This window comes from Musca domestica, unplaced genomic scaffold, assembly GCF_030504385.1.
Source record: "Musca domestica strain aabys unplaced genomic scaffold, Musca_domestica.polishedcontigs.V.1.1 2, whole genome shotgun sequence".
NCBI lineage: Eukaryota > Metazoa > Arthropoda > Insecta > Diptera > Muscidae > Musca > Musca domestica.
This window is the reverse complement of record NW_026712249.1, coordinates 2,396,690-2,412,307: the sequence shown is the minus strand read 5'-3', so window position 1 is coordinate 2,412,307 and position 15,618 is coordinate 2,396,690. Positions and strand designations below refer to the sequence as shown.

At 35.4% G+C, this 15,618-nt stretch overlaps 1 protein-coding gene across 1 annotated transcript in view; it reads left to right on the top strand.

Moving 5' to 3' along the window:
• Positions 1 to 15,618, top strand: part of LOC101891938 (disintegrin and metalloproteinase domain-containing protein unc-71) — a gene marked incomplete in the record, with an annotated part of 263,600 nt that overhangs the window by 168,489 nt on the left and 79,493 nt on the right. Inside the window, 2 exon segments of the mRNA XM_059121629.1 lie at positions 9,404 to 9,476; positions 11,811 to 11,957. Of these exon segments, the coding sequence (XP_058977612.1) occupies positions 9,404 to 9,476; positions 11,811 to 11,957 (220 nt within the window).

Sequence of the window (15,618 nt, the reverse complement as noted above, 5' to 3'; positions counted from 1 at the left end):
CCTTGTGAGTACTTTATCCCCTGAAAGAATTGTCTATATAGGTTCTCGATGTCGTATAGCCACCATATAACGGTGCCCCCCCTATATTCTGTATTTTGATGATATTAGCCGCATGTTTGAATGGAATTGTCTGAAAATCCGCACAGGGATTTGCTTGTGAGTACTTTGTCCCTAGAAGAGAATTATATCGGTTCAAGAGATCGTATATAATTTCGAAAAGATTCTTTAAGGATCCATTTCTCTTGCATCTCGAATTTCTCTCATAAATGGTTTTTTATGTTTCTAAAATTGAAAACTTGCAACAAACCTACCATCCCCCATCTTTCTGGTTCTTCAAACACAAAATGTTAAAATAACATTATAACTTTTGTTCAATACTGTAGATTTGTAATGAGCTAAAAGAAAAAGCTGTCGGCAAACCTGAAACTGAGAACTAGTGGAATTTTTTTTCTGGACATAAAATATTTACATAGCAAAATTACTCAAATTATTAACATTTCCCGTGTAATATATAGTGATAGAATTTTCCCTATAACTCCTGCAATCACATATTTCCCTATTAAAGCTGGCGTTGATGTTTTTTTTTTTTTTTTTTTCATTTTAAAGGAAAACATTTGCATCCATTAAATTAAAACATTTCTGCCCATATCCCATATCCTAAGATTTCCACTTACATGGCTTGTCAATTAATGCAAATTCACTTTAATATCGAAAGGCAAAGCCTTAAAAATGTTAATCCCACATTTTAACTCCAAAAAATTTCAATATCCAGTAAAACTAACCAAAGATTTGCTAACCATTACAATGATTTGAAAATGAAAAGAGGGTGGAGAGAGAGATACAATAACAGCAGCAACAACAACAAAATTGACAGCTACAAAGGGTAAACATAGTTTTCATTCGACTTCATCTTAATAAAAATTGAGATGTAAAGCTCACAGGAAACTATAAATGGAAGGAAAGAAAATCTCAATGATTGAATGCGACTACGTTTTTGCATTTGCTCCAATATTTGGCCGACATGGATGATGTATTAATGCTTTCATTCTTTCCTTCGTTCATTCATTCTTTGTTGTTGTTGGTTTTGTTTCCCTAGGTTTGTTTATTGATGTTGTTTTGCATTTGAAGTCTTAAAAGATAAAACAGCTTAATTTGATTTCATTCTTCATATTGTGTTTTACGGCCCACACTTTGGATTGTTTCGGGTTGTTTCTTTAGGAGCAGCTATGGTTTTATTGTGTGTGGAAATGTTTCACTTTTTTCCTGGCTTTTGTTATGGTCTCTGAGGCCTTTGCCACAATATCCTTCCGTTTGTAACACACACACTCACACACACACACAAACACTCTTGGACATAGGCAATGAATTAAGTTTTGATTTCTGGAAAATATTTTATTGTCTTGTTGCGTTTTAGTTGTGTGTTTTTGTTTTCTCATTTTTTTTCTGTTGCTGTTTGCTGCCTATTTGGGGTCAAGTCTTACAGTTGCCTTTGTCCCTTTATATTACACTGATAGGATTTGGGGTATTTCTGTCATGTATTTTTTGTTGGGGGGGTAATTCCCTGTTGTCGGCCCATAAAAATATCGTCAAAGGAAAAATAAAACAAAAATTTAAGTGCAAATTACAGGCAATGCCTAAAACACTTAAAATGCCAAAGATTTCTGACCTCTCATCTCAGTTAATGAACAGGGCAACAACACAACAACGAGGGCAACATTATAAGGCTTCACATTAAGGCCAGTGTCAAACATATAAACAATAAAAATTAAAATTGTGTTAATAAAATTATCAAATAAAAAAAGATAATAGCTTAGAAATAAATTGGATAAAATGTGTCTGCCTTTGCTGTGAAGGAACCGCAAAAGCAAGACGAAAACACATTTTCATCGTCCTTTTTCACTTTTAGGCGGGATACTTGTTTCAGTGGTGTCATCTTACGCATTAAATAATGTATTATGCGTCTGCCCGACAACACCACTAATTAAGTTAGAAAAAAATAAAAAATACTCATAGTGACAATAACAAGGAATGCAGGGGAAGGGGGGCCATAATTAATGAATGTTCAGACATTAAACCAACAAAAAAAAACTTTTTTTTAAGAAAAATTTATATTCATGAAGAAATTTGTTTTGATCTAATATGTTGCGTTTCATGTCAAAATGTTTTGTTTCAAAAAAGTACATAATCAATTCTCATTATGATAGGATTTTTTGGGAAAATATATTAATTGATATATATTTTGTGGCAATTTTAAAACATTTTGCAACAGCTTGTTTTTCTCCCAATTTTTATACTTAGAATTTACATAACTTGGAAAGAGATTTTCAGTAATCTTGTAGGTTTACACATGTGCCATTTTCAACACACTTTCAACTCACTTGGTAGGAAAATATTCAAATTTCAAAATCAAATTTAAAGTTTTTACTAAATGTTTCTCCAATATTTAGAAAATAGTGAGTACAAAAAGGCCTTTCTCTCCCAGAACATATCCCCAACTACCAGTCTTTTGTTCTGCCCACATTTGTCACAAGCCGTATGGCTTCAGAGCTCATCTCTAATTTGATATGCCCCAAATGAGCTTAATTGATATAAGGGCCAAGTGGACGAAATTCATTTCTCGATTTGATTTGGTCCAAACTCTGCACGTCGCAATATTCTTGTCTAATTTAGATAGAGTTAAAAAATGGTACGTCCCCAAGAAAAATCCGAAATCTCACTTGAAATCTTCTACTTTGTAATAATTAATCCTTGTTGAAAATTAATCATTACGAAATATCAATAAGATTGGCCAACCTCTTCTGATACCTGTTCCATTTAGGACGAACATTTTGAATTATTATTACTGGCCGATTGTGTTCAGCACTTTATGTGAAAACTTTGCAAATCGTAATATTTTTATCCGTCCTAACTCAGGGGTGAAAATGAGCAACAGCAAAAGATCTGGTTTGAAAATATAATATATAGCACTCCTCCTTCTTGTACCTCCCCTACAAAGGGTCAACATTTTCAACAACCATGAAGCTCATAAAACGCAAAATAAGCATCCAATTCTCTTCAAATTTTACACATATCACAATTTCTGTTAACAAGATCTGCTGAGAATATAGGATACATTGGTCCACTACTCCTGGTAAAACAATAACCCCCACTCTCCACAAAAATGAATAACAAAAAGAGCAATATGTGAAATAGCATCCGATTCTCTTCAAATTTCATATATCCCGATATTTTTACTGAATAGAGATCTAAAGTAAAGATGATAAATATCGGCCCATCCCTTCTGGTACTTACGTCCCTCCCCCTCTAACTGGGAGCCAATTTTTAATATTTAAATCTCTCCTATCATGCGAAACAGGTCAGTGATTCTTTTCGAACTTGGTACATCTAAATATTTCTCTCAACCAGAGAACCAAAATTTATCACATATGTCATTTAAGTGAGAGGAATAGTCGATTTGGTCCAAATCTGGCAAGTCGAAATATTTATATCAGTCTTTTAAATGGACATAGTCTGAGGATATACATCTGTCGACAAACCCGACAAATGATTCTTAACTTGTTTTCAACAATTTTAGATAAAAATACTCAGACTTCGATGTACGATCTCCAACAAATATGTACGTGTTGTATTGCTATTCTGCTATATTATGGAGGAGGAAGCAAGATAGACGCATAGTTACTTTTAAGGATCTGCATAGAATCACATTCTGAGTCGATTTATGAATGTCCGTCCGTCTGTCCATATATTTCTGTAAACAAAGTAATTTGGCACATATCATTTGTTTGGCCCAATGACGAACCCTATTGAAAAATCGATCAAAATATGTGTAATAATAGTCCAAATAGGATGGTATTTGGTACATGCGACTGTAATAAGAATAGAAATAAGTGCGTCAAATTTCGGTATAAATCGGTTGAGATATATCTATAGCTTCCACATATATTTATCATCCGATTTGTTATGTATGTCCTTCAAAGCCGTAATATTCACTCTGTAACACCGATATTCGGGAAAATATATCAAATATAGCTCAGATATATCTTTACCAAATATTATCGAGATCGGTTCAGATTTGGATATAGCTCCCATATATATGTCGATTTCATGTTTATTGCAGACACAAAGGTTTAAAATAGGTCCAAAATAGCTATAGGTCCCTTATATATTTGCCATCCGATTATGTTTCTAAGTTCGTAACACCGGTAAAATCCATTCCACAACAACTATATTTGGTCTCAGCTATAAACCATAGAAATATCTATGCTAAATTTTAGGTTCCATATATATCTTAATCCGATTTCACGTTGTTGTGCCAAAAAGTGTAATATCAGCTCAAATAAGAAGAATTTTAATGAATAACGGTTCAGTCCGTCAAATTTAGAGGAAATCGATAAGGGGGAGGATATACTTCCATATATTTGTCCCTTTCGGCTTTAAATTATATCTGATGTAAAACCATCCACTTAACATACAAATTGGGGTAGGGTATCATAAAGTTGGCCCCGCCCGATTTTGCGTATTTCTTTATAGGCTTGTGTAGAAGTTGTGGCTTCATTATCGATCAGGCCTAAACAAAAACGGTTACAATGTCAAAAACTAGCCAAATAGCTATACTCTGAGCTTAATAGCTGATAGTGTGAACTTCAGCCATGACTACGAATGTTAAATAGCAGTTCCACTGTAAGTCTAAGGTTAATTCTAATAGGCGCAGGCTTTTAAACCCTGTCTCTCCCCCTTTCCCTTGATCACTTTCCATTTAAAATACTATACCCTTTTAGTACATCCAATTTAGTAAATAATAGTATCCAATTATTGTCCCCATCGTCTGCGAAATTCACTCATTTAATTGCCTGAAATTTCATTTCAAAATAACTGAAACAAAATTCACACATAATTGCTTATGGCATTCATTTCGAGTGGTATTTAATGTGTTTGCACACATGTGAGTGTGTGTGAGCATGTGCGTTAGTGTGTGTGTGGGTGGTTAGCATTTAGTTTCTCAAATATTTACATTGCCAAAAATCCATGCATAAATTTTATTTTAAATCAACAATTGAATAGAGCCATTCTAATATTGACCCATAATGTTTTTGGTAGCATCCACAAAAAAGGAAGGAAACTGCATTTATTTATGTGTATATTCATACATGACACGTTTACATGTACATGTGTATGTGCGTGTGTGTGTAAGGAAGGCATTGTCAAACGGATAGTGCAGTGAATTGAATTGACAGTTTTGTAAATGAACAAAAACGCACGTTCCAACAAATCCTTGCTGTCGGTGTCTGCGTGTGTGTGTGTTTTTTCCTTAATAGGCACAACAAATACATTTGTATTCCACACAAATTGAACTTAACAATGTTACACACCAGATTCCTGAAAAATACACTCACTCTCTCCCACCCTCTCTCCCTCCCTCTCTCTTTGCAGGCAGAATGCGAAATGTAGTAGTAACTAAACATCAACATCATTCCTTTTATGCAATTCTAATAAAAAAAACAAGACTCAGACCATTACAATCAATAAGGATCAAATTCAATCTACCACTACCACTAACACACACTCACACACAAAACATTCTCTTCTAACTGCAGCAGTGAAATTTTGTATGTTTGCTTGTGTCTGTGTCCAACATTTAATTTAGTCCATATATTGGAATTTTCTATACAATTCCAAGCTGGCGTTCAAAGAGGGAGGATTCGTTTGCCATGCATTTTAAATAAATAATGGGAGAACAATTATTTATAGACTATATTTGCAATTTGTTTGCAAGGTTTTTTTAATAAATGCCAAGAATTTTAGTTATGATTTGAACGTAAAAAGTATTGAGCAGAGAAATGTTTGTAAATAGTTCATAAAATAAGTAGAACATTTTCAAAAAACCTTCCGAATGTCAAATATTATCTAAGAATGTACATTTTTAATATAAAACGCAATGGGCATGGCTTTATAGGTTTTATTTTCAAGTATACTCTGTTTAATTAGGGACACATGGTACCTAATATTCAGGAAGAAATCCTGTACTACAGAAATTCATTTTTATTCATATCGATTTGGATTATACATTTATTGGAATCACATGAAAACCGATTATATAAACTATTGTTATCGCCGATAAAACAGGTTAGCGTTATATGGTTTCATCCCCAAGTCGGGACTTACATTCAATATTCCTGTTTTTATCAAATGAAATTTTGTAAAAATTCGGGTGGTACTTTCACTTTTATGACACCGAAAATAAAGTGACACCGAAAAGAAATGGTTATGTCTTTTGCGGTTTTTTGTAACCATTCTTGGGTAGTGCGCACTGAGTGTGATGGTGCTGAGTTCTATTGGAATGTTCAAGGTCTGTGGCCAAAATGTTTGCGTGCCCAAGGCTTTAATACACCCTTCAGAATATTTTCGCTATAATATTCGGCATTTATTCTGTTGCCACGATCGATTACTACGAGCGGAGAGCGACCATCGTTTGTTATGGCGGCCCACAACATCACCAAGGCCCGCGCTTGAGTTCTGGTGGCCAACCGAAGGTGCACATTTTCTAAGAATGTGTGTAAAAACTGGTACTTGTAGTTCTTAATGGGTTTTCGCTCCAATGGCAGAACATTGAATATCTAGGTCCACGTTTTCCTATAGCGCACATATAAAGGTTTCAGCGGATATTCGGCATTTTCACGTTGTAATCCACATTCTCTAATAGATTTGTGTGAAATTTGGTATTTGTACTTGAGTTCTACAACTGGCCTCAAAACAATGTCCATATTGGTCTCACGAAATTATGTAAAATTTGGTATTTAAGACTCGAATGGATCGTTGTTGTATGAAATTGTCCTCCGTTTTAGAATGGCCCCCATATTACGGCTCCAACCATTCTCCTACCGATCTTACTGGATCACGTTTGAATCCAGATACTTTTGCATAAAAATGTTTTCTTTGCCCAATGGTGGGGGGTATTAGAAGTTCAGCCCAGCCGAACTTCAAGTCTTTTTACTTGTTAGCAAAATGCAATATTTGTTAACCAAAAATATAGATATCTCCTCAAAATTTGTGATTTGTAGACATTATTATATTTAAAACAATAAATGCGCAAATGAACGAAATAAAACAGTTCAGGGGTACGTTAAGAGGCTTTAAGAGAACTGGGCCTTCTTAGAAATTATTTGTTAGATAATTACAAATACAAACTGTGAGAAAATTCCGTTGAAAATTGTGGCTAATATCATCCAAATATCTCACCTTAGACCTATACGGAAAGTTCTTCGCAATGATTCTTTCATTCAACTGGGCACACATACTGCTGATTTACAGTTAATGTGGTTGCTGAAACGTTTTACGATGCCTACACTAAGTCTTGTACCTACGCGACCCACTTTCAACACCAAAAATTTGGTAGACCCGAATATACATTTGAGTAGGACTTTGATAAATCTATGTAGAATCCAATGCTGGTCAAGAATATATATACTTTCTGCGGTCCTTAAACAAGAAGTTTAAAACGAAAAGACAATTTTATTATACTCACCATAGTATGTTGGAATAAATGCCAAAATATTTAAATGTTTTAAATCTGTTTCTTTACCAATTCAGACTCCGATTCCATCAAATTTATATTCCTGTAAAACCCAATCCATTTCAGACTAAATTCAACAGCATTGGAAAAATTCCCATAGTATGGATTAACTAATGAATGGACTGAGAGACAATATGTACTTAACCTTATGAGTTGTGATACTACTCTCTTAGCCCAACAAGCTCGCATGCATTTGAACTTTTGTCTTCGTGACACTGGCTGAAATCTTAGCTCTTAGTTCTTTCTTTCTCTCTATCCTAACCGAATACATCCAATCACTTGGATAAATGCAATCACATAATGTCGCACATAAATAGCATTTTAAAGAGCCATTCAGCTGGATGAGCAACGGAGACACAGGTATTGTGATTGCATGGTTTCGTGACATGATTGCAGTCGACCTTTTCAGCATCAATGTGGTCAGAAGACAATTTTAATTAACTCAACAACCGATACAAACCAGGCCAATATAATACCAAAACGAACGAAATCTCACAGTATGTCAGCAAACACGCACACAAACACACACACACACATACACTTGCTGACATTTGTTAACACGGACACAATAGAATGAGATTGAAATTAGTTCATGGACTGTTGTTCTTAAATCGACATTAATATTTTAAATTGTTGTAGTTGATGATAATGCAGTCCAGTGACCCACAATAAAACAGCATCCCCAACAACAGAAACAACAAGCTACAAATCCATATGTACGAACGTGTATGTGTTCGCACACACACACACACACACATTCGTGTATGGCACAGATTATTTTGTTCCCACCATAATCATTTTCACTAAATACCCGATGTTATTGGGCCAAACAAGCAAACGTACAACGAATGCCGTCCAAGCATATAAATTCTTAAAGCACGGCAGCAACAACAACAACCGACAAATAAATAAAATCTATTTAACCGACCAACAATGGACTCAACCATTTACATACTCCAATGTAACAATGGACTCGGTAAGCGATGGCTGGCCATTTCTCTTTCACACTAAACTACTCGACTCGCATCGACTCTGTGGAGCAAAATTTATCTGCAGGCCATATCATTGGTGGACCCCGGTAATACTGTACCGTATGACCAGTTACTGGTCCATCCGTCCGTCCGTCCGTCCGTCCAAATATGTTCTGCTGCCCATTCAAAATTTACGACGAGGAGTACATGTTTAATTAAATTTTTCCCTCCGTATAATAATACAAAATAGAATTGAGAACAATTGTTGTTGAACACAGCGATTCACACGCAAACAAACAATCGCACACACACACACACACACAGTCGCACAAACGCCTAGTGAATAAAAATACAAATAAATGAATGGGACACAAACAAAATGGTTTGGGTGGGTGGTGCAACAACGCACGCATTCCAAGCCAAATCCGAGAGGGGGGATGTTGAGTTGGATTGAAGCTGCTAGCCAGCAAAAGCTAGGGGAAGAAATCACTTAAATGCAAAATTATTTATTAGCTTCAATAAATATTTAACGCTTTTATAAGTACGTGCAATGCAACTTAATTTAACAGCCAAACATCCCAAACAACAGCAAACACTATTGGCGGCCATTTATTTCTGGCCTATTTATATTAACAACGCTTGAGAAATAATTAACATGTGTGATAACATAATTTTCCTCCGGTACGGCTATTTTATGTTGTGCGAGCCGTTTTCGGTCACGTTTTTCGGTGGGGTGGGGTTACAAATGGACACCGATGTCAAGGGGAGAGGTGTATGGAAACTCTAATGTAATTTTTATAGCCTAAGATAATCTTTAAGTAATTAAAATAATTTTTCTGCTTTCTTCCTCTTCTCCTTTCAGACAACTTTTATCGCCGAATTTAATACAGAAACACTATCACTCTAGCGGTTATTTAGTAGATGGCAATCGTCATGTAAGTATCAATGATAACATAAATTATCCATTAATAGTAGAACACGTTTTCATTTGTTAAATAATTAATTTTCAATTGCTCGGAAATGTGATAAAATGGGCACACCTGAGTAGGAATCGTAGGGAAAGCGTTGGGTGTTTAGAGGAAACTTCCTGTAGAACTGAGAACAAGTGGAATCTCAATTAAACACATAACTTCGTAATAAAGATTACTTCCCAAAGAAGAACCATTATAAACCATCATGTACACCAAACATGCCTAATGGTCCTTTCTTTGACCCTCTGGCTTTCTTTTTCACTGCAAATTTCAAATCGTAAAACTCGACTCAAGAAAAAAGTACACAATTAAATCATAAACATACGATTTTTGCCTTAAGACCGCAAAACCTCAAAATTATATTTTTTCCTATTTTTGCTTAAATTTTTAAAGTCAAAATTGCTTTGAAATAGTTTTTCTAAATCAGAAATAACAATATTTTCAATATTTTATTTAGCCAGATCTTATTAGTATCGGGCCTCAGCTTTATTTCAGTGTTATTTGATCTGCCCAAAATGAAAAATGATCCTTTAAAGCAATTTTGTTTCATTTTCATTGGATCTAGTGATTTCCTAATCTTTTCTGCATGAATTCGAAAATGGACTTATTTGTAAATTGGATACCTTGGGATACTAAGTTCTAAATTTCTTAAAACATCACAAAAGTTCCACAAATATTGCAAGCAAGTCCAATGATATGATAGATCGGTATCCTCTTATAACATTGAAAATGTTTGAAAAAATAACATGTTAAATAAGACTCTCATCGTGTGTAAATGTGGAATATACAGGGTGAGATAAAAAAACTGCAACAAAGTCAAGCGCCATATGTGAATTTCGGAAATAGGATCAAAATTTTGAATAAGTTTAGATTTGTTCTAAGTGGTCACCTTTGGCCCGAATTATGGCCATCAAACAGTCAATGAAACCGTCACACCCTGCCCGAATGTTGCTCTGCGGTATTTTGGGTCATTCCCGGCTAAGCGCTTGCTTGAGGTGATGGACACTTTGGTATTATTTATTGCCAACCTTGCTTTCCTGCAGGCACAATAATCCAACGGTTTGGTATCCGGAGATTTTGGTGGGCAATGTGTGCTGGAAATGAAGCGAGCAACCTAATTTTTTAACCATTCTTGGGTGGCGCGTGCAGAGTTGAAATGTCCAAGGTCTGCGGCCAAAATGTTTGCGTGCCCAAAATCTTTGCCTCCAGAATATTTTCGCGATAAAATTCAGCATTTATTTTGATGCCACTGTCGGATGTTATGGCGACCCACACCATCATCGTGGCCGGTGCTTGAGTTCTGGTGGCCATCCGAAGGTGCACATTTTCAGCTGACCACTTTGGCAAGTAAACACGATCATTTTGTTCGTTTACAAACTGCTGAACAACGAATGTTTTCTCATCGGAGAAAACCAAATTCGGCAGTTCACCACTTTCGGCCAAGCGAAACAACTCTTTAGCTCTTTTGAGTCCATTTTCTTGCTGTTGCGGTGTAAGTTCTTGCACTTTTTGGAATTTCATTGGCTTTACCCCGAGCTCATTTTTCCATATTTGTCGAATGGAATATTGCGATATTTTCAGTTCACGAGCCATTTCTCTGCCACTGCGATGCGGGTTTCGATCAAGTAGCTTCTTTACTTTTCGACCCATTTCTGCTGATGTTGCTATTTTCTTCCGTCCACTTCCTTGACGTCGGGCTACGCTACCAATATCACGGTAACGAGCGATGTTACGAGACACAAAAGATTTATTCACATTGAAATGCTCCACTCCACCTCAACAGAAAGTCAAACTGAATTTCAATATTTTTCTGATTTGGAATATGTGAACTCAATGTGAATCCCGCCAAATATTTCGAGGTGTCAAAAAAATAGATCTAGTAATATCTATTTTATTCACAAATAATTTTGATCAATAACTAAAAATGGATATTTTACGAATCGGCAAACAACAACAATTTTTTTTCAGCGAATTTACAAGTCTCTTCTCTTGGGAACAAAACAGACAAGTGATTTTAATGTTTCAAATGGGAAATAAGTGGCAAACAGTACTCGTGGATAAAAGTGGCACGTAGCAAACTTTTTCTTTTTGGGCTAAATAAGCCAACACTTCATAGGCATTTGTTTGGCTAACTTTCAAAATTGAGAACCGCAGGTGTAGAAACATTTCACTTCAATAAGTGAATAATATTGGACGTGGCTTTTTTAAGAAAAATCAATCGCTCGTCTAATTTTGCTTACATAAAATAATTCAATTCAACAGTTTAATATTTAATGCATCTTTCATTTCTCTTTTCAGGATATTGAACATTGTTATTACCATGGAACGGTTAAAGATTATCCCGGTGCCAGTGCAGCCTTTCACACATGCAACGGTGTTAGCGGGGTCATACACATAGGCAATGAAACATTTGTGATACATCCCTTCTATGGAGGTGATCTATCGGTAAGTAATTGAAGAAGAATGCCATGACATATGTTAACTCACACACACGCACACATATGCACATTTGGCAGAAATGTGTGTTGTTTGCCCCTTTCTTGTCATACCCACACTCCTGCCAAACAAAAACAAAGAGGCGAACAGAAATTTATGTGGTGCCAAACGAAATTCACGATTCAACACTTTCAAAACTTTTTACTACCAACACCTTACAATACGTTTCCAACTCAGAAACAAACAACAACGAGAAATTTGAAGCATCCATTCCAAAACTGTCCCAAATACAACCGTCGGTGTATTAGCCCCAGAAGCATTCCAACCATCCAATCAGCCATGCATTACAACACCCACAATCCTTTTTTCTGCTACTCGCTTCATCGACTAGCAAAAAAACAATCAAATATTTCGATTATAACGTACGAATGGTTTTGAGTACAAATAAAATTCGTTTTTACAAAACGAGAAGAAGAAGAACAAAAAACTCCAGCCATGGGATGGGGGGGGCGAAAAGGAACGAAACCTTGCCAGGACGAACAAAGCCATATAAATATGAGAACTTATGATTTTTCTTTGCCTCCGTTTGCTGTTTTCTTGTTCTCAGTTTGTCGTTCCACCACCCCTTCGACTCCTTCTATAATTTGGCCCATTTATTTGAATTTCCTATTCAAACCTATGCTGGTGCTCTTAACTCAACGCCACCACCACCGTAGTAGCTAAAGTCGGAGGCAGTGGCAGCAATTTAGATTTATGGCAGCAAACGTTTATATTGATTTTCATTGCTGCCACCAACCACGAACATTTCGCCATAAATCTCTAAAATATGGAAACCCGACGGAATAAATATTAATCGGTGTTCAGAAAAACATGGGCAAATGTGGAAGAGAAAAAAATGGAAACTGATGAATAGGATGCTCAAAAATGCTGATTGAGTTAGTTTGGCTAGAGAAAAATGAAAACGTAAGAGGCAGTAACACCCCACTTGGAACAGGTGTCTGGATGAACTGAACTGTAGTTCGTCTGCCAATGTAAATGCCATACATCTAAACATTTCCATACATTTGAGGAAAAACGAAATCACATCGACTTACACACATATTCACACTCAGACCCATTCTCACGTTTACGTGTATAAGTGTTGGCCCATTATTATTGCCCTCATTTGAAATTCGATTCTGTCGACGACCTTATCTCGTCCATAAATGTCATCATCATATTTTTCAGCACAGCTGTTCGAGGGTAGTATGAGAAATGTAAATCAGACAGAATCGTGAGTGCTACGATGGACACTCCAGGGGGAGGGGGGAATTTCTTGAGAAAGTTATAGATTGAGGAAACATTAAAAGTTTTCAGAGACAATTATTCAAACAGGACACTTTTCGAACAGTATTTAAAAACTCAAATAGATTTGTATTATTATTCCCTGAAATTCATATTAATAAAGCAAAAATTAAAGAAATGTAATTGACGACGAAATGGCTGAATCTAGAAATTGGTATTTTTGGTGACGGTCACTCTGAAATTTTCTGTTATCAGTTTATTTAGGTTTTAGACTGTTGTAAACGTCATATATTTGTATCAAACGTGGAAAAATTATAAAACGTCATAAACTTCTAAAATACCGTAATATACCACATAATACATCCAAACTTGGTTCATAAACGTTTAGGTCGTATTATTGAAACCTCGTTGATCTTAATGAGGATAGTTTCCTTGTGTAAGTCTTCCAAATCTGTCAAAGGACATAAAACCTCAAGCTGGAGTTCTATTTTAAAGACATAAAATGAAAATGCATATTACCCTTTAATGTCTCGATCAGGCCGACGACATGCCAAAAATGAATTAGCAAATTTAAAGAAGTACATTGTTCTGCTATGGCAAAAAAATTGCGGTCAACTGCGGAGAAAAGACTTACATATTTTTTCACTTTTTCCAGCAGGTTTTTGTCAAAAACTCTTATTATTTGGTAGGTTCACGACTTTTTCGGCGTATGTATAACACGTCGGAAAAGTATGTCATATACGTCAGAATTTCTGACAGACCATCCCTCTTGCTCCGATGGGGTCAGGTAGGGCCGAGTTTTTGGAAATTCGCACAATAAGTGTACGAAAAGTACTAAAATGGTAACATTTGGTAACATTTCGTATCATGCGAACGGTTAGAGCTAATATTTGAAATTTGGAATGGGAATCAAGATCAAGTCGATGTAAAGAGGTAGTTTTACGGTACTAAATTTGAAATTAACATTACTATCGAAGTATAGAATTGGGATATGGAGGAAGTTTTCAAAATGTGTATATGTGCACAAAGAGCATTAGATGGTACTAAATTTGGAATATTTTCGATTTGGGTAAACCGATAGAGCTGAGATCTAAGACTGCTATTGCGTTCTAGGACTTAGGAAAGTAGATAGTTTTGGAAATTTGTACTTATGTGTACTAAAAAGCACAAAATTTGGTACAATTCAAATGTTGGGAGAACCAATAGAATTGGAATCCTGAAATTTGGAAGTAGGAATTAGTTTTGGAAAATTGTTCTTTTGTGTTCTAAATTTGGTACAACCTAAATTTTGGATGAACCGGTAGAGTTGGAGTCCTGAAATTTGAATTTGATTTCTATTGGACTGTACTATTATTATGAAAATTTGTACTTGAGTGTAATTAATGGTATTAAATTTGGTACAATTTGGATTTGGGTGAACAAATAGAGCTGGTATCCTGACAATTGTATATAAGATTACTGTCGGAGTGTAGAATTTGGAAATGCTGATAGTTTTTGAAATAAACATGTAATAAAATTCACTAAATAAAGTAAAATTTGTATGTGGGTGAAGCAACAGGGTGGAATGTATGCGTCCGTATGCGACAATTTACATTTTGTGTATTTTAAGAGTGCTATTATACACCAATTTTTTTTTTAAACCCCATACATGTTATACACAAGTAGACATATACGACACTCATATGTTATCTTGAGTCGGAAATATACGTTTAAAAGCCTTATTTTGACAATTAAATTTTTTACCGTATTAAATGGCCCCCTGTAGTCAAAATGCTGAAAACTAATTACAACCAACATATCTAAAATTTTTACTTCGCTTTATTGCTTCTTTATCATACATTGAGCCTTTAAATAAGCTTCAAAAAATCTCTCTTCAAAATATTTGATTTTCTTTTAACCAATTTTAAAGATTTTCGACATACCAAGAATTTTATGAAAATTATCTTTAGTTGCCCAGTAGTGAAAATATTGTTTAGTGCAAAAGATAAGTTCACCATTCACCACAACTTCAAAGATTGTCAACCCTCGTTGTTTTTTTACCAAACACGGGAAAACTTTGATATTTTCATTTTCACAATCATCACCATCATGCTTATATGCAGAACGGTAAAAGTTATAGAAAATCCATGTGGACATCTTTTTTCCAAACATCGAACGGTTAAAGATACTTGAAATCTTCACATGGAAAAAAGAACACACGAAAATAACGTTTTATTCCTTTGTTGATGGTGTGGGTGTGTGTGTGTGCGAGTCTGTGTTGGTGTGTGTACGTGTGACTTTATCTGGTTTTTGTCAACTAAGGTAGACGATTTTATTGTTATGGTCTGGCTTTTATTGGAAATCGCAATGAAACAAGGGGTGAATGTGGCCCCTTTTGTTGCCGCCA